Source organism: Ursus arctos, unplaced genomic scaffold (assembly GCF_023065955.2).
Source record: "Ursus arctos isolate Adak ecotype North America unplaced genomic scaffold, UrsArc2.0 scaffold_7, whole genome shotgun sequence".
NCBI classification, from domain to species: Eukaryota; Metazoa; Chordata; class Mammalia; order Carnivora; family Ursidae; genus Ursus; species Ursus arctos.
This window is the reverse complement of record NW_026623089.1, coordinates 10,657,739-10,682,973: the sequence shown is the minus strand read 5'-3', so window position 1 is coordinate 10,682,973 and position 25,235 is coordinate 10,657,739. Positions and strand designations below refer to the sequence as shown.

The following is a 25,235-nucleotide window of genomic DNA, read 5'->3' as shown; positions in this document are numbered from 1 at the left end:
TCTTAAACGTGCTCCCTATCCACCCAAGTGGCCTGCCTCTTCCTTCCCGCTCGCCCTGCCCTCCGAGGAGGGGGGCCAGTTTCAGGTTTCAGTGGGGAAGCTCCTGAGGTTTGGAAGGGGCACCACTTGCATTCCAGAAGTCTTAGACAAGCAAGAAGCGGTGGAACCTTCTGGAAAATAAGAAACTTGGCTCCAGCATCCAGGGTTACCTCGATGGGACATCTGTCCAGTTTGCATGGTGTGACTGCCCAGGCATTCACCTGTCGCTGCCCCGCCGACGGCTGCAAAGTGACAAGGGCATGCACTGCAGACAGTGGTGTCCTCGTTTGTGCAGTTGGTGCAAAGGAATGTGCAGAGGCCAGAATCTGTAAAACGACCAGCGCAGAGTACAGTACTCCCAATCACCGCCACCTTCCTGCGAAGGTCAGATGGAAGACGAAGTTTTCCCCAAAGTTTGCAAGAAAATGAGCTTATGTGGCTGCACCAGTTCACGCGCTGGCTTTCTTGGATGTGTTAAGATTTATTTTATTTTATTTTTTAAAGATTTTACTTATTTATTTGAGAGAGAGAGGACAGAGAACCCGCATGAGAGAGAGCACAAGCAGGGTGGAGGGGCAGAGGGAGAGGGAGAAGCAGGCTCCCCGCAGAGCAGGGAGCCCAACGATGTGGGGCTCGATCCCAGGACCCTGAGATCAGGACCTGAGCCAAAAGCAGACGGCTTAACCCACTGAGTCCCCGGGCGCCCAGAATGTGTAAGATGTAACCCGCCAGCAGGCAGGTATGTGTTCTTTTTTATTACAGCTTTTGAAGTGGTTAAAACATTTTAAAACAACATCCATTTGACTACAGCCCCTGAAGTGGAGCCAGGTCTGAGAGCGGCACGATTTGGCAGGTGGCCCGCAGACACGGCAGCCCCTCCCGCCTCCCATCTGCATCACCTGCCGCTCTGTTTTCCCGGAGCTGGCCACGGGCCACTTGCACGTGGCACTCGGCGCCTACATGCTTCGTCTCACGCGGCGCCCCAAAGGCTCCCCGAGGCAGCTATAATGATCACCACCATTTTATAAAGACCGAAGCACAGAGAGGTTAGGTCACTTGCCCAAGGTCGCACAGCGAAGGAGGGACAGAGCTGAGGTTCAAACCCAGGTCTGTCCCGTTCCACAGCTTCATCAAAACCACACCCCTGATGGGCCTAATTGCAAAGCGTGTGCTCTTCCTCCTTCACTCTGTGAATTTAGTAACTGCTCCTAATGGCACAGATGAGAAAAGGCTGAAAATGAGGGACTTCCTCCCCTGGGAACAGCGTGTCTTTTTTGTCTATCATGTCAATAGGACTCAGTAAAAACTGGTAAAGAATTGTGTACAATCCTGTTTCTGTTTTGTTTTGTTTTGTTTTTAAGAACAAGCCATTCGATGTCCAGAATATAGAGCATCTGTCTCCAGAGGTCCAACTTCCCCCAATTTTTATCTATTGCCAATGATTCTTTGGAACTGAGAGTGTTTGTAATAAAAACAACAGTGCAGTTGTTGCTAGTGCAGGCCCATCCCCGGGGGGTGTTGCTGTCAGTGGCCAGTGGCCGGGCCACTCGCCTGGCCACCCCCTCCCCAAAGGCCCTGCTTTGGAGATGACTCTTAGTGATGACAGAGATATCTGGCTGCCCTACCTGGTGAGACAGCTGGGACCTTGGCCTATCATGGACCTTCTGCTTGAGTTTACCCGGACAGAACCAAAGGAAGTCTTCTGGGTTGGGGACCTCTCAGTGTTGCTTTTCCCTGTGTCGATTAAAGATGTTGTCGGTGTTTAGATCTGATGATGAGGAACTTGACAGGGAGGGAGGGCTGTCCCCTTACTACTTGGACAAAGTTTGGGAGAGGGGAGATCTGGCACCCATTTTCATTAGCACCCTTTGCATGGACAAGAGGAAAACATCTTGTGAATATCACTTATTACTCAAGTGTCAGAACATCTTGTGTCCTGGAAAGTTATCAAACAGACCTGTGAATTGAATAGGGAGACGAAGTTCAGGTAAAATGGGAAGGGGCCAGCTTTGGGCTGGTGACATCACTCTCTCCTACTGTCCTGCACTGACCGTTCCTGGTCATGCGCGTGATCACTAGAGGCCAAGGAGGGATGGAGTCCGTCTGGAGTGGGATTTTACCCTGCCGCTCGTGGACGGACAGAATAGCCACTTTGAACTGTTTTCCCAGCAGGTATCATTTGATGTAGCACGGAGTCATTAGCTTCTTGCTTTGTGGGTGTTGATCTTGCTTTCCTAGCGCAACCCTCGTGGCCTCTATACCGTCTGTGCCCCCCACAGACCCCTCAAAGGTCCTTGGCACACGGCAGATATTTGGCAAACGCTCTGTGATGGATGTAATAGATGTAAAGATTCAATCAGGTCTCAATGACAGACAAAAAATCCCAATGAAAGCTGTCATAACCCAAACCAGGAAGGCGGTGGCTCACGTAACTGGGAGGCCCAAGTGTTAGCGGCGTTAGGCAGAGCTTGTCTCGAGGCCTCAGACGATGGCAGTGGGGCTTGATTGTTCCAAATCTTACCTGTGCTTTCCTCCAGGTTAGCTTTATTCTCAGGATCCCTGTGATGGCGAGATGCCAGCTTTCTGAGAGTCAGATAAAAATGATGTAGTTTCATAGAAAAAGAAACACATACCCCAAACTTGACAATTTATGGGAGTTTCCTATACCCACTACAATCCCAGCCTTACATATGTATCACGATTAGGGAACTTTCTAGCTTGGGGAGTCACCCCTGGAGAAGTTGGTGGAAAGTCAGATAAGGCAGACTTTATTCTCCGGCGGAGGTAGTTTTATGTTCTATGTCTGAAAAGACTATACAGATACAGGGCCATAGCTCTGGAAGTCCCGAGGCCTGTGCTGTTTGGGACCCCCGTGTCGAGGTGTATGTCTGTGCATCCATCGCTGTTGTGGATACAACACGTGTTGTGAGGACACAACATGCTGTCCCTCTGCAGTAGACTCTCCTTAATCTCTTTGAGGGAGAATAAAGAGTGGAAAGACTTTTTTAGAAGCTGCGTTCCAAAATGCAGTCTCTCTGTATATGTATATAAACTTATGAAACGCATCAGTGTCACCTGTACCATGACAGAAAATAGCGTGTTGTCTCCTTTAAGCTCAAGGGGCAAATGGACATTCAGACAGGTGAGACAGGTATAGCTGCTGGACGTCGTTGCGGACCCAGCTCTTCCGTAAAATCTTGGTTGGTTGAAGGAAGAGATGAGCAAGACGAATTCCTGTAATTCCATGGTTAGCAGATTCCCCCACTGCTTGAAGCATCGCTCACTTACATGTCGCTCCATATGACAAATACTACTATTTATGGAGTAGCTACTCCGTGCCAGGTATTTTTCAAGGGGACATCGCAGGGAATGTAAAAACAGTCCTGTACTAATGGTGATTATCTTCCAGTGAGATCTAGGTGGTGGGCATCTTGTGTGGTGGGCATTTGAAAGTTGCCTTCCCCATATCTTTTCACCCGAAGTAATGGACTTTAGCTTAAGGCTTTACTCCTTTTCCACTCTCAATCCTCTTGGTTTGAGAGATCGGTCTCTGACCCAGAGTTATCCTAATCAGCATAATTACACCCCAAATCCTCAGCCACAATGGCCACGTGACCCACACTGTCTCATCAGAGCAAACGTGAGGGTTTTTGCAGGAGCTATCGAGACACACACACACACACACACACACACACACTTTCTCTTCTGGAGCTACCAGAGTCAACTTGCCACACAAGGAAAGAAGAATCTGAGGATGGAGAGAATAGACAATGGCGCTGAGTGACAGTGCCAAAGACACTGAGGCTTCATGCAGTGTATGAGTTCTTGATCAAGCTGAGCCTGATCCCAGAGTTCCCGTCTGGATACTACAGTCCGGGTCAACTTGAGTGGGGTTTTCTATCAGTCACTACTAGAGAAGTCATAATGGAGTCACCTGCTGCCTTGAAGACTTGAAGTAGTCTCAGCTACAAGGATGTTCTGAGTACCTGGCACGAGCTAGGTTCTCAGAGAACAGATATGCCAACTTGTGAGGCAGGTGAACGTGGAATTGGTCACCCCTTCCTTTCTGTCATCAATCCCTGTTACTCATGACCCAATCCCCCATCTCACGCACCCTTCCTCCCTTCCCCAGGCACTGGTCCTGGGTTCCAGGTCCACTCTTCTAGCAGTCAGTCAATCCCCACTGGAGAGAGTGGGCCAGGGGCATGTTGTGCCAGGAAGGGCACTCACCTCTTATGGGAAGACTTGCCCTTCGCTTCTACTCTGTGCCTCACCATCTTAGTGGTCTGGGTGGGCCACGCAACTGCCTAAGCTTCATCTTCAAAAAAAAGGTGGCAATAACAAATAACAGCAATGAAACCAAATGTTCTCTTCCACATCAGCTCGTGCTGAGGACCAAAGGAGTCAATGCACCCGGCAGGTGCTGTAAATAGCTGACTGATACAGAAAAGAAGACATCTTTGTTCACAAACAGCCTAAGGTGTGAGTTCACTTGGGAGAATTTGCTCTTCAAAGGGGGATCCTTGAAGAGGAAAACCTTCATTGCTACATGAATGAAGCTGGATCGTGAAATGAGAGCCTTCAGCAAGGGCTGATAAGGGTCAGAGGCCCTGCCTACCTACCTCCTGGTTATCCTGTGCAGACACCTCTCCCCTGGCCCTTGCTGAACGGGCCCCACAGCCGACTGCACTCCCAGGAGAGCAGTTATGACACCTGGTTCACAAAGGAGAACATTTTTCTTTCCATTGGTGCCTATTTTTGCCGCACTCACAAAGCAGGGGTGGTGTTGAGGGAAAAGGACCGACAGGATGAATAGGTGTTTTCCCTCGACACGAGAAGATGTAGGTGACACGGCGTGGAGCTGTCCGTGCCTTCCTCTGAAGGCGGAAAGGCGGCAAGATACCAGGACGAAGGTTTCTGGCTCTGGGGGCGAAGAGCTTGAAAACAAATGAAAAGCTTTCCCCCAAACAGCGGCCAGGAAGTACTGAGCTCACCAGTCCGATCAGATCAGCTGTGGGGCAACACCTTTTACTATGATCTGAGTGCCTCCTTTGCAAGGAGCATTGGCACAACTTCCAGATATTTCCTAGATGCAACATTTCAGTTTGGGTCTTTGAGAGGCGACCATGGCGGGTTTTGCTGAGTGTGTCTGACCCCGTGGCAGGCAGAATCCTTGGATGAATTAAGGAGTTGGCACAGTTTGCTTCTGGGATCCCACTGAGAATTTCCTCCACATAATCTGACTTACTGGTTTTCTTTTGTTCTTCTTCTTTAAAAAAAAAAAAAACCCAAAAACAAAAAAACTGAGCCGTAACATACACACGATTAAATACATGCACAGATTTAAAGTGTAGTGTTGGATGAATGCTGACGAATGCACGCACCCGCGTATCCAGCATCTCAGTTAAGTGTAGAATATTCTAATACCTCCAAAAGTTCCCTCGTACCATTTTCTTGTCTCCACCTAGAGGTAACCACCAGTTTGCTTCTATCACCAGAGCCCAGTTTTGCCTGTTCTAGAAGCTCCTGTAAAAGGAATCATATGACATATTCTCTTTTATGTCTGGTTTCTTTTGCTCAAAATTATGCCTTTGAGATTTATTCCTGTGTTTGCGTGTATCAGTAGCTCTTTCGTTTTTATTATTGAATGGTGAGTATTCCGTTGCATGAACTCACCATGATTTATCCATTCTCCTGCTAATGAACATGTGGGTTGTTCTCAGTGTTTGGTTATAATGAATCAATCTGCTATGAACACTTGTACACATCCCTTGGGCTTGGCTAGCACAGAGCAGGACCCCAAAGAGATGGGTGGAGGAAATGAAAAGAATCAAGGGGAGCCCACGCAAACCGTCAGTTCTTGACAAAGCTGCCAAGGCAATTCATTGTGGCAAAGAGAATATTCCTTACAAATGAGGCAGGAGCCACTGGACATCCTAAGGGGAAAAAAGAACCTCAGCCCCTACTTCATGGCATATGCAAAAATTAATTCAAGATATAGACCTAAATATAAAAGCTAATATAATAAAGCTTCTAGAAGAGAACATAGGAGAAAATCTTCACAGATGTGGAGTAGGCAGAGATTTCTTAGGACACAAAAGAAACAACCATAAAAGAGGAAATTGAGAAATTGGGCTCCATCAAGATTACTAGTATGTGCTTTGCTGAAGGTACTGTTAAGAAAGTACAAAGTTAAGGCACAGATGGAGAGAATATATTTGTAGCAGGCATAACTAAACAGGGGACTAGTATTCAGAATGCATTAAAAATTACTTCAAATCAATAACCAAAAGTGAAAACCCAATTTTAAAAAATAGGCAAAAGACATGCATAGGTCCTTCCCAAAGGAAGATGGCAGAATGGTGCAAACATGCATGAAGGGTGCTCAACGTCACTCACCATCAAAGAAACACAAATCAAAACCACAATATGATTTCAACCAACATGCAGCCAGGTGTCAGCAAAAGGGCACAGGACTATGAAGGATGGACTGGAGTTCTGGTCCTGTCCCTGGCCCTGCTCCTGACTCCCAGGGTCTAAGCAAGGGAGCAGAAACAGCTGTGCCCTAAGTGTATAGGCTTCTTAATCTTCCATCTGTTTTCTTGCACGAATATTCCAGAATCCTAATCTATGTCAGTGAGAATCCTGCCGGTGGCTCCCACACAGAGATTTCTCTTTGGATGAAGTAGAGGCAGTGATACTCTGACTTTTCACATGATGAACTTGAAAATAATAGACAAAGTCCTTCTAGGGAAGAAACTTCCTAACTTAAAATCTTCTAAGAAGTAAGGGAATATGTTTTTTTTTTCCCTGAAAACGTCATTAATTCACACATTTTTCTCCTTAGACGGAATAACAACTAGTCTAAAGAGATGAAGGGGTTAAATCATTTTCAGTGTGCTTTATATCTTTCCAGGAAGCAGGAAAGTTTTCTTTTATGAGGTAGGATTTGGCTTAATGCACTTCGGTGTTGAATCCATGGTGCTATATCCTCAAAGGTCTTATAAATATTACCACTTGAAAAGGTGAAAGAACTGAGAATATTTAGTTTGGAAAAGAGAAGCTTCTCTCTCTTTCTGTCTCTCTCTGCCTCTCTCTCTCTCTCCTTCCCTCCCTCACCCCACCCCATCTCCATGTCTCTATCTCTCTTTCCGGTTGTTGAATAATTACAGGGCTGTTGTAACATGGAAGATTAGGCATTCAATTCACTCCGTGTGGTCCATAAAGCACAATTTGGACCCATGGATATAGGCTGTTTCTCCTCAAACAACAACCCCAGATCTTTCCAGAAATGAAATGAGCAGTGAGTGACTTCCACATCCCTGGAGGTGTTCAAGAAGATAGATATTTAATAACTATTAAGGAAGACATTCATGGACCAGGTTGAACTTGATGACCTCTCCTGAAATTCCTCTTGGATCCTTGGTGTTTTAGGCACATCAGCAAGTTTATACCAGGCAACCACAGTGCAAAGCCTAGATGGGTGGGTCTCTGAAGTTGAGGGTCACCGTGCTGGCTGCCTGTTGCCAAGTCACACTCTTAGAGCAGTTAGGTAGGTGTCATTGAGATACCAAGTGTAACTTTTGGAAATGAGGTTATAAGAAATTGTTGCAAAGTTGTGTTCTCCAAAGGTGGTTTTGGTTTTTGGAAATAGCTAGAAGTCTGGTCAATATGGGATCATTGAACTGCATGATACTGTGTGAGGATTAAAACAATAACCAGCAGCTGAAGCAGGATTATGGAGGGATGAAGGGGAGGTTCTTTTTTTTTTTTTAAATGATTTTTTATTATATTATGTTAGTCACCATACAGTATATCCCCGGTTTCCGATGTAAGGCTCGATGATTCATTAGTTGTATATAACACCCAGTGCACCATGCAATACGTGCCCTCCTTACTACCCATCACGGGTCTATCCCATTCCCCCACCCCCCTCCCCTCTGAAGCCCTCAGTTTGTTTCTCATAGTCCATAGTCTCTCATGCTTCATTCCCCCTTCTGATTACCCCCCCTTTCTTTATCCCTTTCTTTCCCTATACTGATCATCCTAGTTCTTATGTTCCATAGATGAGAGAAATCATATGATAGTTGTCTTTCTCTGCTTGACTTATTTCACTTAGCATTATCTCCTCCAGTGCCGTCCATGTTGTAGCAAATGTTGAGAACTCGTTCTTTCTGATTGCTGAGTAATATTCCATTGTATATATGGACCACAACTTCTTAATCCAGTCATCTGTTGAAGGGCATCTTGGTTCCTTCCACGCTTTGGCTATTGTGGACAGTGCTGCTATGAACATTGGGGTGCATATGGCCCTTCTCTTTACTACGTCTGTATCTTTGGGGTAAACACCCAGTAGTGCAATGGCTGAATCATAGGGTAGCTCAATTTTTAACTTTTTAAGGGACCTCCACACTGTTTTCCAGAGTGGCTGTACCAATTTGCATTCCCACCAACAATGTAGGAGGGATCCCCTTTCTCCACATCCTCTCCAGCAATTGTTGTCTCTTGCCTTGTCTATTTTTGCCATTCTAACTGGCGTAAGGTGGTATCTCAGTGTGGTTTTGATTTGAATTTCCTTGATAGCTAATGATTTTGAACATTTTTTCATGTGTCTGTTAGCTATTTGTATGTTGAACGGGAGTTTCTTGACATGCTCATAAGCTCAAGATAAAATATGAGAGATTTTCCCAGAGTGGCTCTTTGAAAATGTGTGTGTGGCCACAAAAGCACTGGGGGGAAGCTGTGGTCATTTGAGTGTTTACATTCTGATGTGATTTTTCAAAGATCAGTCTCACGCATGACAGCTATGGGGCTCACTATGTCTAGGCAAGGGGTGGACATGTTTATGTTATTTCCTACGATTGAGACTCTAAAGACTGATCAAGTCTCTGAGACTTCTAGAAGCTCTGATCCATGATTCCTTCCCTGGAGAACACATCACATTCCATGGGAGTCTTATGAAGACCCAGCAGGAGCTGCTAAGCTGGGTACCCGGGTGCTTTGGCTGCATTGCTTTATCTAACCTGCTTTCATTTCATCGATCCCTTGTCAATTCATTTATCTGCTGGGGAAGCAATATGGCACTTCTGGAGAGCTCTATTATTTGGCACATGTCCACAGCTGCACAGCTGTTGGAGCTAAGCACCTCCAAACCCATGGAAGTGGCTGCCTGCTCTGTGGGACTTGGGATACCAAGAATGTCATCTTCAGTCGCCTTTCACTGGGGAGAGAACCTGTCTGCCTTTCAAGAATGACCTCCCTTAAATTATAAAATCTTCTGTGAGGGAGAGCCCACAATATATCCTGATCCAGGCTCATATAATGAAGAAGGCTAGGCCTTCCCTTGAAGCCAACTTTGGTAAATGAAAAAGGAGATTCTTGGGGCAGATGACATAGTTGCCAACAGGAGTGAAAAAGGAGGGGAGGAAGAGATGGGGCAGCAGAGGGCAAGCCTCGGGTGATATCACAGCTTTGTTTAAAGGCAGTCCTGCAAATCTGTATTGACAAAGGCAGGCACACCCAGGACAACTCATTCGCTGGTGAAAGATCCTGGGCTTAGACAGGAGCTCATGGGGCATGTGAGCTGTGTTCAGTTTGCCTGTGTCTGGCATGGAAGGGGGTGTGCTGGCCTTTGTTCGTTTGCTCCCCATCAAACAATTTCCCTACTCCAAAGTATCAGTCCCTGTTTGTGCGTCCACCTGTTGTCCATTCTCAGCTCAGGGGCTTAGGGTGAAGATTCCACTCCCAGCTTACAGATCAAGCCTGTGACCCAGGCTTGAGACAATCCACCCATCATGATTCCTTGGCCACAGTGATTGGTTCGTGTGGGGCAGTGCAAATAACATTTAGTGACACCTTTGCTGGGAGCCCTGGGATCAAGATCAAGGTCATTCCCACCAGATTTGATCCTGAGGGCATGGAAAGCTGGGATTCTTGCAGCCAACGTGCAACGACCAGGAACCTGAGATAGAAGCCAATACAAGGGCAGACAGAGCAGCAATGACTACTTAATGACTTCTTAATGACTACAGCAATGAGATCACCTGCCCTTTCAAACTCTCTCTCCAGGCATCTCTAATACAAGCACAAATGATAAACATAACGTGGCACAAAGATTCTAATTCTGTGATCTTGGTGATGGACTCCGCTGGGCAGGATCCTACAACTAGCTCTCCACCATGAACCTACCCTTGGTTTGCCCCCCTGCTCTGCCAGGGAGGGGGACTGGCTGTGCCCTCCAAACCCCTTCCAACCTTCTGCACCTACACTCTTGCCCTCACCTGAGATCTCCTCCCCTTATGTTTTCCTACTCTGCCTTACGAGAACCAGCTGTCCTCTACCAGGCTAGTCCCTGGCCATCCCAGACCAAAGGAATGACTCCTAACTTTTGACCTCTGAGTGATCCAGTTTTCTGAAGCACTTCTTTGGACTTATCAATATTGCTTTGCCTAATTCCTTGGTGTGTCTTCATGACTTTTTGGCTCCCTAACTTCTTGAGGGAAGATATGGATTATGAATCTTAGCACCCAGCACACAGGTTGCACGGGCTATACTCGGTTGATGCTTATCAGTAAGTGATGTTTAATAACATGGGCTCTTGTTAATATCCTCTCCTGGAATACGGCCACCTGCCAGTCTCAGATCGGAGTCATTAGAGTTTACTGCATTGACGATGGGATCTCCTATACCACTCTGCCAACCTATGGGAGTCCAGTTGTGTCCAGGATGTTGCAGGGCCCAAGACACAGAGGAGACAGAACCACACCTCCTCCCTCCAAGTTCTTCCCACTCCCCCCACACCTGACACCTCACATGCCAGAGGAGGCATATGGTCCATTCATCGTTTATTCACCGAAGATTCACCAAGCACAGTGTGCCAGGCGTTGGGTATACAGTGATGGGCAAATCAGACGCAGTTCCTGCCTGTGGTCTTGACATGAAGCCCCTTCCACACAGAGCTAGGATTGTTCTTCTTCTTCTTCCTGCTTCTCTGTCCCTAGACTCTGAGATGTCTAGGCTTAGATATCTTGCTTGGGTCTGTCATTGTGTCCCCTTGGAAGTAGGGTCTGTCTGTTCTTTGCTGATGCCAGAACCCTCCTCCGAAGGTCTTCTTCCTACGTACTCCCCCTTTTGTCCAAGACTGAGATATGGTTCCTCATTCCCAGGGACTACCCTCTAATCCATTTCTTCTGCTCACAAAGTCCTGGCTGGGTCTCTCCTAAAACCCATGAGGTCTGGTCTCCCCAGGGACAAATTAATGGTTAATGTGAACTTTGCATCCTGACCGTCCATTTGGTTTAAATTAGTAAAGCTAAAGGAAATATACATGATCAGGACAGGTGATAGGAAAACAAAGCCAAATTCCCTCTGGGCTCTGGCTTGAGGTCGTGACCTCCAGGCCACCAGCCAGGGGTGAGGGTCTGGCCTTTGTGAACCCCAAGGATGACTCTCCCCGTGGAACCTGCAGCCCAGCTGCCTCAGGTGCTCAGGACTGAATGCTGTGTCAGCGATGAGCTACCCGGATGGCCTGTCTCGGGCAGGGATGGTGCCAGTCTCTTTTTTCCATTCTCATAGCGCAGCGGCCCAAAGATGCTGACGGTGGGGGTCGGAGAAACCCCATCCCAGGGGCTGCCTGGCGCTGGTGCCTTGGCGAGGAGCCAGGCTCACCTTTGCCCTCAGTCTGTGTGGCAGGGCGCTGGAGCCTGGCTGGCAGCGCCTGAGGGCAAAACGAATCCTGTGAATGTTCTCAGGGGAACTTCCTAGAAAAAATAAAGGGAAGAATTTCAGATCGGAAGTGGGTAGGGAAAGCAAAAAGCGGGAGGGAGGGAGCTCTGTTCAGCAGGGGCAGAGGGTGCCGGGGCTTCCTGGGCCTGAGAGTCCCCCAGCGCGCCTCTGCCACCTGCCCACGTGCGGGCCTGAGGCGGGAGCCCGAGGCCGGAGAGCGGGAGTCGGAAGCTGAGCCTGGAGCTGCAGAGCAGCCGCAGGCGGGGACCCAGCGAGCGCGCTGCCCCGGGAGCCGAGCGCAGGGGCCGCCCACTGGCGGGGGAGCCGGGGAGCGCGCAAGGGAGGCGGCGGCCGGCGGCGGCGGGGCTTCCCCGGGCTTCCCCTCCCCTCCCGGGGCCGCGGGCGCACCGCGCAGACCAGGGCGCGGAGGCGGTGCTCGGCGCCAGGGCGCGGGGAGTCCCCGGGGCGCCCCCAGCTTGGCGCGGGGCCGCGGGGCGGGGAGCGGCGGCAACGGCGGGAGCGGCGTCCGCGAGCCCCTGGGCCGGCGTTTGGTGGTTTGGGCTGAGCCCTCCCCAGCGCCCGCCCGCCCCCGCCCGGCGCCCGCCTCCCGCCCCCGCCCGCGGCCTGGAGCGCGCCTCCCTCGCCGCCCCGGGTCTGGAGAGCCGGCGCCGGTCGAGCTGCGAGAGTCGCCGAGAGCACCAGCCGCCGCCGCCCCGGGAACTGCTCTGGCCGCACCATGCGGGAGCTGGCCATCGAGATCGGGGTCCGAGCCCTGCTCTTCGGGGTCTTCGTGTAAGTAGTGGCGCCACGCGGGCGGGGGCGCGCGGACGCGGGGACCCACGGACCGAGCGTCTCTGCGCCCCAACTTTGTTTGCGCCACCGCGTCCCTTCCGGGCCTGGATTCGAGGTGTCCTCCCCACCCAGTGCCCGGGATGTGTCCTACGGGACCCTCCTGGTCCCCTTCCTGGATCCCTGGGCACGGAGGGGCTCGCGTAAGCCGGACTAAGACTCGCTCCCGCCACCCCCATCGCGCCGGGGAGCGGGACCGGCCGCCGCTCGAGTTCCCTCGCCTGCGCCTGTCGCGGGCTGCGCACGAGCTGCCCGGGGAATCCGGGCTGCTCCCCTGGAAGCGGGCGCGCAACCTCGCTCGCGCCCTCGGGAAGTTTCTCCTTGGGTGCGATCTTCTGAGCCCGACGTTTGCAGTCCTTCCTCCTGGCCCTTCTCCCATCGTCCCTCGCCGTACCCAGGGCCAGGCTCCATCTCCTCCCGTGTCCCTGGCTTTAACGCCCCGGGGTTCAGGTGAGCGTTTTCCCAGCAGACGTTTGCGGTACTTCTCCGGCTGGAAAACTGTTGCTGCGGAGGCTCGGGAAGTCGGGGACCGCAGCCCGAAGTACGGGCTCCATATGCCCCGAGCTCAGTGCGGAGCCCTTGTCCGCTTAGGGTGCGCGCGGGGGCTCTTAGGGAAAGCAGCGAAATGCCCCTGGTGGCTCCGAACGGCTGGTACCTAGAAATAGCGATCTTGGAAAGAGGAGGGGGCTCCGGCACAGGCTCCTTCAGAGATGTCTGAACCCCAGGGCGCCCCGGGGACCCGCTACCCACCGGCCTCCCGGGCCCAAGCGGCAGGGAGCTGTCGTGTGTCTGCCTTTCTGATGCAAAGCCTGAAAGCACCACAGCTCAGACTCGATCCGCAGTCCCTTTGATCTCTTGTCACACAGGCTCCATAGCTGCACTTGACCCTACAGGAGCTGGTCAGGTTATCTTTTCCCCTCTGCCCATGGCTGTTTTCTGACACGTTTTAAATATTAAAGTTGCATGAACTTTCTGGACTTGCTGTGTTCTTTTGAAAAGCCCATGCAGCCATTCCAAACAGGAGGCCCCTATGGATTCCTGCCCCAATCCCGAGTCGTTGATGGCAGGTGGGAGGCTGTGAGTTGACTTCTGGTCCTGCAGCCCAGGGTATACACATGGAAAGAAAGACCCTTTCTTGCATGTTTTTCTTTCCTAGGGATTAAATTCATCCAGAGTATTTATTCACACCATCATAAAGGGCGGTGAGTTCCCCCAGATGCAGGCAAGCCCCCTCTCCCGGCTTCTGACTAAACACTGCTGTTATTCAGTGGGAAGAAGGAATGAGAACTTCAGCTGGGTTTTGATGCATTCGGGAAGACAAAACCAAAACAAAACAAAATGCTTTTCCCTTCTCTTACTCAATTTTTTCTACCTTTGGAATATACATTAAAACTAGTGATTACCATGTGATCAGATGGGGACAGTTTCCAGTTGGCAGATAGGCTAAATCCCATTAAATTATTATGTGATAGAAATGATAAAATAGTGTTCAGTGCATGGTAGGATTTAACATTTGTTTGGTGAATATGCGTGTGAGTAATGGTGAAATAAAGTGAGGTAGGCTTGTAGACTGCCTGGTTTGATTGCTGCTGGGAATTGTCAGATAAAAAAAAAAGGGCCTAACAGTATGCAAATATTTATATTGTTTTCAGATTTCCCTTCACATATTCCCCCAAACGTTTATGAGCTGTTTACAAATATATGATGGTCTGTGCAGTGGATTTGAAAACGTGATAATTATTGTTTTATGTGATTTTTGCTTCCTCAAAGAATGTTATGTAAAAATCAGACAGGCGGTTTATATTCTTTTTTCCAAACTTCCCGTTTATTAATTAATGGGGAACTATTCTCACCCAAAGGGAAACAATTGGGCCTTGATGGTGTTTTTGGATGATTCCCTGATTTCATATCAATTGGACATATTAGCAGTGGGTCCAGCGTGTAGCGCTTTGACCTGCAAAGACCAGCTCTGGTATCGCTGGGAGACTCCCTGGGTGGGAACCTTGGATGTTCAGATGCTGTTATCATCAGGCGGATAACGACTTCCGGAAGGACAGGCTGGGCGCTCACAGATACAGATGACCCTTTGTTTCCTTAGATAAGCTTCTGGTGAGATGACAGAAGCTGACTTTGGGGGCAGTTTTATTCTTCCTTTTGCCGGCCCTCGTCTGATGGCAGGATTCTGTGGTTCATATCCACCTCTGCTCATGAAGACGGTGGTCTTGGTAGCAGGGCCTTGCCTGAGTAGGTTGAGAACGTCCCTCCGGGCAAGCTGAATCCACTTCGCTGCTGCTGTGAAAAGTTCATCTCTGCTGCTCCCTGGTGTGGGTACCCTGTTTCTCATGATAAGAAAATCATCTTTTTTGGGGGGAAGATACCTTGCTTCTTTGCCAGCTTGTGCCTCTGGGGGAACTATCACCTGGGCGTGCACCTGTTCTTGGGTTATAGTTGCTCTGTGTGAGCTCAGGATCCCACCACCTGGTGCCCACCTGCTCCCGGGAATCTGAAGTTAGCACTACTGCGATGCAGCTTTGGACCCTTAGGTCGTAGGTTATATGTTATATGGCTGTATGCTTCTTCTTTCACCTTAGGGAACCAGTTCTCTGTCTCTAGGCCAGGTTTAGTGCTGAGGTGCGGTGACTCAGGAGCCCAAGAGAATGCTCTCCAGGAGACCCCCGTTGACCATCCAAGAGGTGAGCGGTGCCTTTTGGGCAGCCCTGCCTAAGAAGTTCAAACCACTGGGAAGAAAATTAGTAACAGGTAATGCAAATCAGGGCTGGCACGTAAAGCTTAACCTAACAGGAAATAAATTGGTTTGAGGACGCCAGTGTTTTGGAAAAATCAAAGTGTAATGTGTAGCTTTGAGTCTGCATTTAGTGCTTGGAAGCTGGCCTGGAGCCCGTTTGCTCTTACTTGTGGATGGTGGGCGGTGCAGAGAGAAGGGTCTCCAGTGGGCTTCCTCTGTCCTGCTGCCGCCCAAGACTCCAGCAGAGATCCCTTGAGCTCCTGTGCACGTGCGAAGCCAGCACCGGACCTTGATGAGCAAGCGTGGTGTGGATACGAGGTGGTCAGTCAACAGCCCTGCAGAGTCTATTACCTCCCCTTTTATTACCATCGCTGCTACGTAAATGCCGTTTATTGAAGGCTTATTATGTGCCGGGCAGTCATGAGGATGATCACACATACCATTTAAGCCTTATACACACCTGAGGGAGGGGACATCGTGGCCGCCGAGCTCATGCACGAAGAGGCTGAAGCACAGACAGGTTAGGGAACGGCCCGAGTCGCAGAGCTAAGAAGGGCCGCTCTGAGATCTAAGTGTAGATGCCCCTTCTGCGTCATCTGGACTCTCAGACACCTCGCTAGACTGCTTCAGAAAAAATAACAGCCGGCGTGGGGCACTCAGGGCTTTACGGTGCAGAGGGCATTCCGTGGAATTTCTCTCGTCTTGTCTCAGTTGAGGTGGACACTCTTCGCTCTCCCCACTTTACAGATAAAGAAACCAAGGTTTAGGCAGGGTAAGTAGCTTGCCTGAAGACACTCAGCTAGCAGGAGGAATAGTCTGGATCGGAACAGGCGGTTGACCCCATGTCCCCAGGCTGTCAGCCACTGAGATAGAATGTGTCCAGCACCAGGCTTCCAGAACTAGAGCAAAAGTGACTGCATCCACGAAGCCATCCCCTTAGATGGCCCGTTGTCTCCGAAGAAGTAAGTGAACGGCCTAGAATGATGTGTGGAAAGGGCTGTCACTCTGGTTCTCACATCGGGCTCTTAGGGTGACATTTCAAAGAGGGTGGTGGTGGTTGTGGTTCCCATTCCCTACGAGATGGAATTAGGACATGGTACAGATTTTGAAGGGTCTTCCTTAGGTCTCTGGAGCCCAGAGGGTGAGATGTGGAGAGGAAATTGCAGGTCAGAACCTAAATGGTAGTATTACAGAACTGGGTGGCCGACACGCTCGTGCACCTATTGGCCCTTGCCTCCGGGACATCAGTGTGTCCGGGAAACCCTTTATTCCTAGCACTGCAGAAAGGACTCTGGGAACATGACGACCATCAGAAATGCTGACGGAGGGGGAAGGTGATCTACGTCTTTCCCCCGTGAACCTGGGTTCCCTGGGGTCCTCAGTCCCTCCCTCCTCCTCTCTCTCCCCTCTGGGGCCCTGGGTGGCCCCCTGTCTGGGATGGCCCGTTAGGAGCTGTGGGGCTGCTCGGGACACCGCGTCGCTCAGGTAATGAATGGCATTTGCCTCAACCCAGATCAGTCCTGCATCCTGCTTGGAGCACTTCCTATGCCGGGGGCCTGTGCTGGGTGCTGGGGATGTTTGAGAAGGAAGGCTGGGGGCTCCCGAGAGCTCACAGGTCCACTGTGCGGACCGCTCTTTGTTATTTTCCCCAGTGTAATCACTGGCTTCGAAAGTTTTGCCTTCAAACATTTTCATCATTCATCCAGTTGACGGATAGATGCTTCTTTGGCCTCTTCCGGGTGTAGGCACTCGTGCTGATTATTTTCCTTCCCCTTCATTGGTACACTTTGGTTGGTATAATTCCAGACAGACCCGGGGAAACTTGGCACTTTCGCTGGCCCAGGTGATTTGCCTGAGGGGACTGGCTGTCAGGTAGCTTTTTGGAATATTGACAGAAGGGAACGTGTCTTTCATTATTACCCGTCAGAGTCCCGTCTAGGGCTGTAGGCCGGGGACGGTTGTGGTAGTTGGAGCAAAGTGCCCAGTTCATTGAGAGAGAGGGAATGATGAGTCCCAGAGGGAGGGGGAGGAGGAGACGGGGGCCCGGGAAGGCTGCCCAGAGCTCGTATCTCACTTGAGCCTCGAGCATCGAGTGGCAGGTGTGCAGGGGCCTGGCCCGAGGACATTCCTAGGGACAGAATGTCCCGGAGCAAAGGCCGGGAGGTCTAGAGGCATATTTCGGGTGGGGATCAGGTCACCAGGTGTGGCCTCAGCGCAGTGTGTGGGTTTGGAGGTGGCTGGTGAGAGTGGCAGGAGATAGAGTCTGGGACAAGAATGCGGATGGTCTCAGTGCCCTGCCAGGAAGCATGGACATTCCCTTAGGAGCATAAGTGGGGGGCCCGGGGAGGTTTGAATCAAAACAGCATCATGCTCAGACGCTTGCCCAGTGGTGGAAAGTGACAGCTCCCTTCAGTACAGAGGCCCTGTTGACTTTTGTAAGTGACAGTACCCAGCTCTGCTGCCACCGCTGTGCCCCGCTGTGCTTTCAGGGGGCCTGTGTGTTATTCTGTCTTGGGTTGTGGTCAGCCGTCTCCACGTCTGGCTCCAGACTGCTAACTGTTGGACGGTGGGGGCTGGGACTGTATTGTTATCTTTGTTGCTTTCTTTGTATTTCCAGCCAGGCCTTCCTTGTCACGAATGTGGTCAGTGCCTCATGAGTGCTCCCCAGATTGCACTCGATTTCTGCTGGTCATGTAGCCCTCAGAGCAATCAGCTTCAGTGCAGGACAAGCTTCCTCAAGGGTGGTTTGCTGACCACCTGCATCAGAATTGCCTGGGGCTCAGTTCACACTTAACTGGATCATCGTTTGGGAGGGCGGCCCAAACATTTCAACAGGGGCTCCTTCTGTCCACCTCATTTGGGAACCGCTGGCATGCAGTCTACACCCTGTTGTGGTAGAAGGGTCTCTTCTGGTTCTTTCCTCCTTTCTGGCCAGACAGGTGACTACCCTTCCCAAACCCCTGCCATTAGGTGGGACCATGTGGCACATTGAGGCGGCGTAAATCCCTTAGTGGCCTGTCATTGTCCTTCTCCGTCGGGGGTGAGCATGGAGCCTCGTGATGACAGAGCCGCAGCATGCGAGCAGTGGGACAGCTGCCCTGGAGAGTCATGCCATTGGCAGTGGACTTTGTGGGACAGAAGGAAACTTCGTGTGTTAACGACGATGTGGGGGATTGATTAGCTGCTGGGAAACAGGTCTGTTCCATCCGGCTAATACACCTGGAATAGTTTTGCTTGCTTTCTAGAAACGAGTCACCTGAGGCAAAGTGGCATAATGAAAGCCCATGGACTTTGGAGCTAGGCAGGTCTGTGTTTGGATTTTGGCTGTGCCCACTCATTCGCAAGTTGCCTAAAATCTCTGAATCTCAAATTTCTTCATGTGGGAAATGAGAACAATCCTTAACGTCACACGGGACGTTAGTACATAAGAGGCTTTAAGAGCCTACAGCACACAGAACAAAAATGAGATGCCATCTCCCCACTCCTGTGAATCTCTCTTACTTACTGGTAGTGTCTCAATGGCCTTGTAGCCCCATGGCCATGATTGTGGCCTTGACTTCTGAGGCTTGAATCCTGACTTGTGGGAGCCTTTCAGGAAAGCATTTATCCAGCTTAGATCCTTGTTTCCCCATCTGTTTGACAGGAATATCAGCAGTCCCCATGAATGAGAGTATTAAATGAGAGCGTATTCAGCTCGTCACGGGTGCTCAGCAAATGGTAACGTTATGACCACTGTCCTTTTATTAATATGAATCCATAACATACACTGAAGAGAAACGCTATAGGTAGTTAACGACACCCTGATTCCAAATGATTTACTACAGGAGTTCTAGAAAATAATAAACTTGTTTAAATATATTTCAAAGGATTCCTTTTCGCCCCCCTCAGTGAAGTATGGAACTTGCCGTGAGCTCATTCAATGGGTCGTACCCCGTAGAGCAGTGTGGCTGGCTCACTGTCTAATGAAGGGGTGGTCTCAGCGCTGTACTTTCTCATCGGTCACTTAAATCGCTGGCCGTTTACAACAGCGATTGTAGGACATTGAATCAGAAGGGGTATCAGCAGAATTGCCTTGGAGCGTGAGGAAGGAAAATGCTGCCTTCCTATCGTTTACTTCCAAGTCTGTGTTCATCACCCAGGGCTCCGTGAGAAGCCCAGTACAGGGAGTTTTCCATCAGACAGCCTCTCCACCCCCAGTCGCTGCTGGGCTGAGTGTGCCGAGCGCCTACCCCCTCCCGGGGAAGGCTTCTGCCTTGTCATCTGATAAATGAAGCAGCCTTCTGTTTGAAATATTATTTGCCACTGTAAAGTGAGTCTGCTGAACCCAGAATTCTGAGAATTGATGATGCTTTGCCACAGGGAGATAAATGCTTGTAACATGGCAAAAAGGAGGTCATTAGTTTCATAACTTGTAGGTAAAGTTATCTCAATTAGTTATAAGGATTATGCCTTTTATGACCCACACAAGGCTCATAAAAGCTCCCTACTTCTATTTTCCTATGATAGTGTTTTTAAATATGAAAATCATCTTAGTCATAGTTATTTTCTTAAAAAATACAATCTCGGTGTTCCATGGATGAATTAGAAACCCTGGTTCACGGCGAGGAGGAAGATTCACCCAGAACCATACCTACCGGCGTGTTCTCATCAGCCCACTGAAGGCACAGAGGTGTCGAGGGGCATGGAGATGTCCGGGATGGGTGAGCAGGGGGCAGAGAGAATCTGAGGCTCTGAGCCTGGGGATGGCCATGTCACTGTCTTTCAGCATATGACCGCGAAAAGCTGTCCTGCAGACATGAGGGACGCGTTGTTTTTCTGTCTCCGCCGAAGACAAAGGAACGAGAAACAGGGTCAGAAGCTGCAGGAGCACGCAGGCTGGTTTTCAGAAAAGTAGCAGTCTGCCAATCAATGCTAGACGTTTCTTTCCTCCTTTACGAGAGGGTTTTAAAAACGTTTTTATTAAAGTGTTAGTTCGAACCCTATGCAATTGCTGATATTTGACTGTTTCGACCTACAAAAAGAGGAATTGCATTTAGCTCTATCTAAAAATAATATACACAAGGAAAAACATGCATGATTTATAATTGCACGGCTCCCCAGTATCTACCCATCGAGCCCCATCGCGCTGCCCCCCGGGGCTCCCCCACCCTGGCTTCGAACCTCATTTTTGAAGTCTGTGTAAATCGACTCGCACAGTGTGACCTCTTGTGTGTGACTGTCATGCTCAGCGTGTTCCGGAGACTCACCTGTCGTACTTAGTTGTAGTCGTTAATTCTTGTTGCCGTAGAGTATTTCGCGGCATGACTCTACCTCTTTCTCTCCTTATTTTACTGCTTAGGGATATTTGGGTTATTTGTTGGTTTGGGCTAGTAAGCGTGATGCTGCTGTTGTTTTTTTGGGTGAATGTAATTTGTAATTTCTGTTGGGTGTATACCTAGGCGTGGAAGTGCTAGGTTACTCATTGGGCTTTTCTTTGTCTAGCTCTACCTCCGAAATAGAGACGTCGTCTACATTCTGCCTTAATCTCCATCTGTTGAGCAGCTGTTTTGTGAGAGTCTGTGACGGGCCTGATGAACGACATGAGGAAGTCAAGAGCTGGGTCCCCACTCGGCAGGCGGGCGGGCCACATGACCCCCTAGTCAACGTGAGGGCTTGGGAACTATTTCCTGGCTGCTGGTTGTAAGGATGCGCTCTCGCTTTCGCATCTGTAAAGTGGGGACAAGCGTATCACCCATCAGGAGGCTGTAAAGTTGAAGTAATGTAATGTGTGACAGGTGCCTACAGCAGAACTGCCACCTGGTAGGTCTTCGAGCCAAGCTCCATCCATTGCGCCATCTTCCTTCCTGTGGGGAGGTGGTGTTGGAGGTCAATGAAAGACATCCCCTAATACCACAATGGAATAAGAAGAAGAGGAATGCAGCTTTCAGCACACAGGGGAGCTGAGCCTTGAACTAGGATTTAGGAAGTTTTGGGGGACCATTCTGAATAATCTTCCAAGAGATCATTGAAAAAAAGAAATGGTCAATACATATATATATATGTGTGTGTAGGTATCTTTAATTGACCTATATGTCCACTTTGCTGGTAGAGAGAGGACAGGAGGCAAAAGCTGTAACACTTACCGTGTATCCACTTTGTTCCAGGCACTTGTCACCCCTTAGACAACTTAATCCTTACAACCTCCCGGAAGGTGATACTGTTGTCCTAACTTACAGAGGTGAGAGTTATGCTCCTCCTGTACAGAAAGCTCTTACCAATCCATAAGAAAAGAGAAGAGCTCTTTAAGAGAAAAATGGGCGGCAGAACTAACAGGAAACTCGTTAGTATACAAATAACTATTACACCTTTTAAACTGTGCTTTCCGGGGCGCCTGGGTGGCTCAGTCGTTAAGCATCTGCCTTTGGCTCAGGGCGTGATCCCAGAGTCCTGGGATCGAGCCCCACATCGGGCTCCTCCACTGGGAGCCTGCTTCTTCCTCTCCCACTCCCCCTGCTTGTGTCCCCTCTCTCGCTGGCTGGCTGTCTCTCTGTCAAATACATAAATAAAATCTAAAAGTAAAATAAAATAAAAATAAAAATAAAACTTTGCTTTCCACAGAAATGCAAAATAGGCATCTGAAAACCACAGAATAACATTGTGTATAGATTAACCAGGACAAAAGAATACGCAGCCATTGAAATTAGTGATGTAGACAACTGTTTGTGGACATGGGAAGATATCCCTAAACTGTTGTGAAGTGATCAAAAGTAGGTCACATAAGTGTGCATAATGCTACTTTCATGTGGTAGTGTAATTAAATCAATCTGTGTTTGTATCTGTAAGAAAAAGAGCTATAAAGATATACAACAAAACCTTAATGGTGGTTATTTTGGGCTGATGGGATTGTATAACATTTGCTTTTTTCTTCAGACTGTTTGTTGTCCACATTATTTTACGGTAAACATTCATTACTTTCATACATAATCAGAAAGGTCAGTATAGAAGTTTCCTGTTGGGCGGGGGAGAAAGAAGCTAATGAAATATCCTTAGGTAGGGCACTGGGTGATCTTTTGTGATTGCTTTAGAAATATCTGAAGCAGGACTGTGTCAAAAATCAGCCTTTCTATATATTTTTTAAAAGATTTATTTATTTGAGAGGAAGAGAGAGCACGAGGATGAGCTCGAGAAGGGGGTAGGGGCAGAGGGAGAGGGAGAGACAGAATCTCAAGCAGACTCCATGCTGAGCGTGGAGCCTGACACGGGGCTCAATCTCAGGACCCTGAGATCATGACCTGATCTGAAACCAGGAGTCGGACACTTAATTAACTGAGCCACCCAGGCGCCCCTCCACCTTTCTATATTTAATAGCAACTAAAATATCGAAAGGAAAACCGGAAAATAAAGATGAACATCCAGATGTAGAAGGTTGCAGTGAAGCAGATGTGACCCAAGGCTGCAGGTGGAATCGTAAATGGACGTAACCCCCTTGAAGAGTGGTATTACAGTGCATAGACAGCTGTGAAATTATTCCTGCCTTTTGACTTGGAACTCTTAGAAAAATATATTGAGGCACCGAGGTAGAAATGCAAAAATCCTCATGTATGAAGATACTCACTGCTGTATTCCATACAAAGCAAACATATTTGTCAAATAAAAATAAAATAAATTAAAACTCAAACGGTCAACACTTGAATAGTTTGATAAATTATGGACACAAGAGAATACCGTACGTCAATTTAAAATAATCATTTTGAGAATCAGAAAGAAACATGCTAACATTCTATGGTGTAATAGTCGAGGGGAAAAAGTACTATAAAAAATCGATCTCAAAATCAAATCTATGGGGGGCACCTGGGTGGCGCAGTCGTTAAGCATCTGCCTTTGGCTCAGGGCGTGATCCCGGCATTATGGGATCGAGCCCCACATCAGGCTCCTCCGCTATGAGCCTGCTTCTTCCTCTCCCACTCCCCATGCTTGTGTTCCCTCTCTCGCTGGCTGTCTCTGTCTCTGTCAAATAAATAAATAAAATCTTTAAAAAAAATCAAATCTATGGGAAATCTGTTTGATTTGGGCAAATATTAGAAAGGATTACACGAAAGTACGTGTATGTGGTGGGAATGGATGTTTCTCCTCACTTAAGCATTTTTTTTTAAATTATAAAATAGTTGTGAAAATTAAAACAACGCAAAAAGCGTAAGGCTTGTGGAACTGCCTACCCTCTGTGCCAGTTCTGTTCCCTTCACTTTTTATTTTTATTTACTTTATTTTTTTACAATTTTTTTCAAGTAGGCTCCCTGCCCAACATGGGGCTCAAACTCATCATCCTGAGGTCGAGTTTCACGGTCTATCGACTGAGGTAGCCAGGCGCCCCTCCTTTCACTTTTTAAAGTCAAAAACTTTTAAACACTGTGTACTCTTTTGTGTGAATATTTTGCTTGGCACATTTCTGAGATTCATCCATGTGCTTAGCTATAGTTCATTCATATATATATATATATACACACACACCAAAAATATTACGTATTTTATATATATCATATTTGCATATAATAAAATATAAGTAAGTATAAAATAAAAAATTTAAGAAAAAACTGAGAACACATTTTTTCTGTAGTTGAAAGTTTTTGACTTAACTTAGACCTACTTGAGTCTTTTTACTGGCTGTGCAGTGTTTCATTCTGTTAACCTTCTCATGGAATTTTCAGGTCTTTTCATTTTTTTCCTACAGCAAACAGTATCGTAATTGTGCTTCTACTCTGTAGGGCACCTGTTAAAATATTGCTGTGATAAACTTTTGCAAATGAAATTTCTTGGTCAAAGGCCATGTGCATTTAAAACTCTGACGGACACTGCCAAATTGTGCATCCAGAGGGCTATGTACATGCCTGCATTCTCTTTTCCGACATCCTTGCCAATGCTGGACGTTGGTCATGTTTTAATATTTATACCACAGGACAGAGTATAACATTTGCATCTTTTCACTCTTGTATTGGCAATTTGTATTTCTTTTTTTTTTATTAAGTTTTAATTCCAGCATAGTTAGCATACAGTGTTATATTAGTTTCAGGTGTACAACATAGTGATTCAACAATTCCATACATCACCAGGTACTCATCACAAGTGCACTTCTTAATCCCCGTCACCTGTTTCACCCATCCCCCACTCATCTTCCCTCTGGTGACCATCATTTGTTCTCTGAAGTTAAAAATCTGTTTCTTGGCTTGTTTCTCTCTCTTTTTCCTTTGTTCATTTGTCTCTTAAATTGGACATATGAATGAAATCATATGGTATTTGTCTTTCTCTGATTTATTTTGCTTAGCATAATACTCTCTAGTTCTATCCACATCATTGCAAATGGCAAGATTTCATTCTTTTTATGGCTGAATAATAGTCCATCATATATATATGTGTGTGTATGTGTGTGTATATATATATATATATCACACCTGCTTCATCAATGGGCATCTAGGCTGCTTCTGTAATTTGGCTATTGTATATAATTTTGCTATAAACGTAGGGGTGCATGTATCCCTTTAAATTAGTGTTTTTATATTTTTTGAGTAGATAACCTGTAGGACAATTACTGGATCTGTTTTTAACTTTTTGAGGAATCTCCATACTGTTTTCCACAATGGCCGTACCAGTTTGCATTCCCACCAGCAGTGTGCGAGGGTTCCTTTTTCCCACACCCTTGCCAACACTTGTTCCCTGCATTATTGATTTTAGCCATTTTGACAAATGTGAGGTGATATCTCATTGTGGTTTTGATTTGCATTTCCCTGATGATGAGTGATGTTGAACATCTTTTCATGTGTCTTTTGGCCAATTTGTATTTCTTTAGTGAAATATCATTTTCCTTAATTCATGCTTTTTTTAGATCATTAAATTTATCTTACTG

The 25,235-nt window shown here is 48.1% G+C and overlaps 1 protein-coding gene across 1 annotated transcript in view; it reads left to right on the top strand.

Annotated features, from left to right (window-relative positions):
* The first annotated feature begins 12,499 nt into the window (after window positions 1-12,499).
* PLPP4 (phospholipid phosphatase 4) overlaps window positions 12,500-25,235 on the top strand; it is a 109,711-nt gene continuing 96,975 nt past the window's right edge. Inside the window, exon 1 of the mRNA XM_044382564.1 lies at window positions 12,500-12,555. Within this exon, the coding sequence (XP_044238499.1) occupies window positions 12,500-12,555 (56 nt within the window). The remainder of the gene's footprint in view (window positions 12,556-25,235) is intronic.